Consider the following 3,760-nt stretch of genomic DNA (forward strand, 5'->3'; position numbering starts at 1 on the left):
CGTAGTTATGTGTGTGATATTTACCTAGCCAGGGACCGTAGATTGTTCAGGGGTGGAGGCGTTTGTGATGTGTGTGTGTGTGTCTGTGTGTGTGCGTGCGTGCGTGTGTGTGTGTGTGCGTGCGTGTGTGTGTGCGTGCGTGTGTGCGCGCGCGTGTGTGTGCGTGCGTGCGTGCGTGCGTGCGTGCGTGCGTGCGTGCGTGCGTGTACATTTGTAAGCGACTGAGGTACTAGAGGTAATCGATGTATGCTCATCCCTACAGAGACAAGACTACCTGTTCAGAGAACTACTAGCTCTGGAACACCAGTTCAGCAATGTGCGACTGAGTCGTCACCGGCTGAGCACAATCTGGGGCGGCGCCAGTCTACTGACAATGCTCCTGCAGTGCATGAGTGACCTTCTCCTCTTAGACTGGCCCTGGGATTATTTCATCAACCTCAGTGAATCCGACTTTCCGATAAAGTAAGTGTGGATCCGGGGTTAATGATGACAAATTTGTAATTATTAACCCCTGGTGTGGATGTCATGGGGTGAGGGCAGGATGGGGACGTATCAACCCCCACCTCACCTCTCAGAGAGGCATACGGTGGGAAATTTACGGTCGTGTCATGCTTCTAGCTTTTTCTTTTCCATCACCCACCCACCTGGGGAGGCCAGGTGATTGCGTGTCTTATGGGTGCCGTGCCACCACCACCCCCCACCCACCCACATTCCCACCCCTCAGAGCCAGACGTTTGTTGTTGGCGTAGCGTGTGTCTCCATCTATAACTCCCTCCCGCCACCCACCAGCCTGACAGGGCCAAATAGTCCTGAACCTTAGGTGTGCCATGCGTCATACACGTTCATCCACCCACCCACTCCTCAGAGCCAGGTGCCCATTGTCAGAAACAAGCTTAGTCTTAAAGTGATTACGTCACCGTAAATAGTAAAAGTAAAAAATGCAAGTAATTTACTTTTTATTGTTAAATTCCTGCATTATACTTCCTATTTTACTATATTGTTCGATGTAAACATACAGTCGTGACTCATACATAGTCCATAGCAAGCAATTAATGTCAGGATCATATTTATCAACTCGTCCAGGTTTTTTGGATTTTTAACTAGTTGAGAAACAATCTTATCGGGTAAGAATTTGACGATACATTTAGTCCCCGTTAGTACTTACTTTTAATGTAAAAAAAATGACAATTTTTTGTTACAAATATACACCATAGAAAATTCGTGACGTAGTTAATTTAAACATACGTCTTGACATGAACAATACATTAGTCGTGAGTGTTATCTGGCGTTTTTACGGATTTTACGGCGTTTTTAGCGTTAACATTAGTCGTAACTCTACGCTGTTTCTGACAACGGTCCCCTGATGATTGTAGGGTTTCACAATGTGTCATGTATCCACCTTCCTCCCTCCTCCCTCCTCCCTCCTCCCTCCTCCCTCCTCTTTCTTCCCTCCCTCCTCCCTCCTCCCTCCTCTCTGTCCTTCCTCCCAGCTCCCTCCTCTATCCTCCCTCCCCCCTCCCTCCTCCCTCCTCCCATCTTCTCATCCCGCCTCCCTCCTCCATCCTCCCTCCTCCCTCTGTCCCTCCTCCCTCCCTTCTCCATCCTCCCTCTTCCATCCTCCCTCCTCCCTCCTGCCACTCTTCCCTCTCTCCTCCCACCTCCCGCTTCCGTCCTCCCTCCCCGGTCTGCATTTAGAGAGACTGTTCCCCCTCTCTCTGCATGACATGACGTGCAATGTGCAATGGATGCACCATATGTGCCCCGGAAATAAATTAATCCGCATTTGCATCGTAAATTTTACGACAACGAAAACGTTCGGCATTTAACGTCGTTTTCTCCGGATCGATTCATCAGCGTCTCGCTTAATTTTGCGCGGCGCGTTATGCAAATTACGCTATGCAGAAATTCGGAACGCGTCGTTCTTCTGCTAGCCGTCTAAAGCAAGATGAATCATTGCACATTGTTTTTTTTTTTTCTGGAGGAAAATCATTTTGAAATCTTTGCGGTTCCTTTTCGGTGATGCATTATGATCAGTGCGCTCACATCTATCAAACGCTACATCTTTTGAAATCCTCGGAACCTGATAGCCATGGGGGGTTGGCACGAGACACATTGCATCGAGTTTTTGCGTGTCAGTTGTGTTGGGTTTCTTCCTTCAGTCAATCTTATATATATGTGATTATATATGTATATCAGTGCGCCGTGCGTTGCGTGTGCGCGTGCGCGTGCGCGTGCGCGCTTGTTGCCGTTACGTTTGTGTGTGTCTGTGTGTGTGCGTGCGTGCGTTCGTGTGCGTGTAGGCAAACTTGTATTCACAATGCTCCAAGTAGAATGGCCACCTATATCTGCATAGGAAACCTTTGACGATAGCCACGAGTGACTCTATATACATATTTGATTGGTATACTTATAGAACTCCACAGCGTCCCTGCCTCTGTCAACCAATGCCAAGGAGAGGCGGCTTGTTTTCATAGCTGTTTAATAGAAAACACGTGTTGAAGTGTTTGACTGGCTTAGAAGAAAGCAGCAGAGGCAGCAAAAACCGAGATGATGTCGAAACGATCGTTAACTTGCCTTCTAAGATCGCGCGCGGAATTAAAATGCTTCGCCGTCTATGATTGACTCCTGATGCGAGAAACTAACTGTAGGCCAAGTTCCAAACGCTGACTCTCACACTCACTGATGAACTCTTTGAACGCTAACGACTTCCCTGTTTCTCTTTTGCGGCCGAACTTAACGACCTCCCCTGTTTTCGCTTTTACGACAGAACTTACGACCTCCTTGTTTCTCTTTTACGACAGATACTAACGAGCCTCTCCTGTTTCTGTTTTTAGACAGAACTAACGACCTCCCTGTTTCGCTTTTACGGGACAGACGAACGACCTTTCCTGTTTCTTTTTTAACGACAGAACTAGAACGACTCCTTCCTGTTTCTCTTTTTGCGCAGAAACTAACGACCTCTCTGATGTCTCTTTTGCGACAGAACTAACGACCTCCCTGTGTCTCTTTTGCGACAGAACTAACGACCTCCCTGTTTCTCTTTTGCGACAGAACTAACGACCTCCCTGTTTCTCTTTTGCGACAGAACTAACGCACTCCCTGTTTCTTCTTTTACGGGAAGAACTACGAACTCTCTGTGGTCTCGTGTTGTTACGGGACACAACTACGACCTCTCTGTGTCTCTTTTGCACCGCAGAACTAACGACCTCCCTGTTTCTCTTTTTGCCGGACAGAACTAGCGAGCCTCCCTGTTTCTCTTTTGCCTCTTATGCGACAGAACTAACGACCTCCCTGTTTCTCTTTTACGAGAAGAACTAACGACCTCCCTGTTTCTGTTTTACGACAGAACTAACGACCTCCCTGTTTCTCTTTTGCGACAGAACTAACGACCTCCCTGTTTCTCTTTTGCGACAGAACTAACGACCTCCCTGTTTCTGTTTTACAACAGAACTAACGACCTTCGTGTTCCTCTTTTGCGACAGAACAAACGAGGAGCTGACAGCGTATCTTGCGGCGAACAAGGGCAAGAACTTTGTGAAGTCGCACGGCCGCGACACACTCAAGTAAGTCTCCCTGTCTGTCGGCTGCTTTGTCGAGCGGCGTCGACCAATCACGGCCCGTCTCACAGCTCGCTCCTTGGCGAAGTTTTTAAAATATTTTTTGTTGTTTGTGAGTTAAACTTCTGTCTGACCCACTGTCGCCTGCCTCTATGGTAGCAGGCGTGAATATTATGACAAATTTTTGTCGTTATTCTTCCCTG

General features: G+C 47.8%; 1 protein-coding gene across 1 annotated transcript in view; it reads left to right on the plus strand.

Annotated features, from left to right (window-relative positions):
- Positions 1 to 267: 267 nt before the first annotated feature.
- The window catches only part of LOC106818562 (xylosyltransferase oxt-like), a gene marked incomplete at its 3' end in the record, with an annotated part of 7,964 nt that continues 4,471 nt past the window's right edge, over positions 268 to 3,760 (plus strand). The window contains exons 1-2 of the mRNA XM_014823260.1: positions 268 to 462; positions 3,483 to 3,563. Coding sequence (XP_014678746.1) covers positions 374 to 462; positions 3,483 to 3,563 — 170 coding nt within the window. The remainder of the gene's footprint in view (positions 463 to 3,482; positions 3,564 to 3,760) is intronic.

Source organism: Priapulus caudatus, unplaced genomic scaffold, assembly GCF_000485595.1.
Source record: "Priapulus caudatus unplaced genomic scaffold, Priapulus_caudatus-5.0.1 Scaffold2335, whole genome shotgun sequence".
NCBI classification, from domain to species: Eukaryota; Metazoa; Priapulida; class Priapulimorpha; order Priapulimorphida; family Priapulidae; genus Priapulus; species Priapulus caudatus.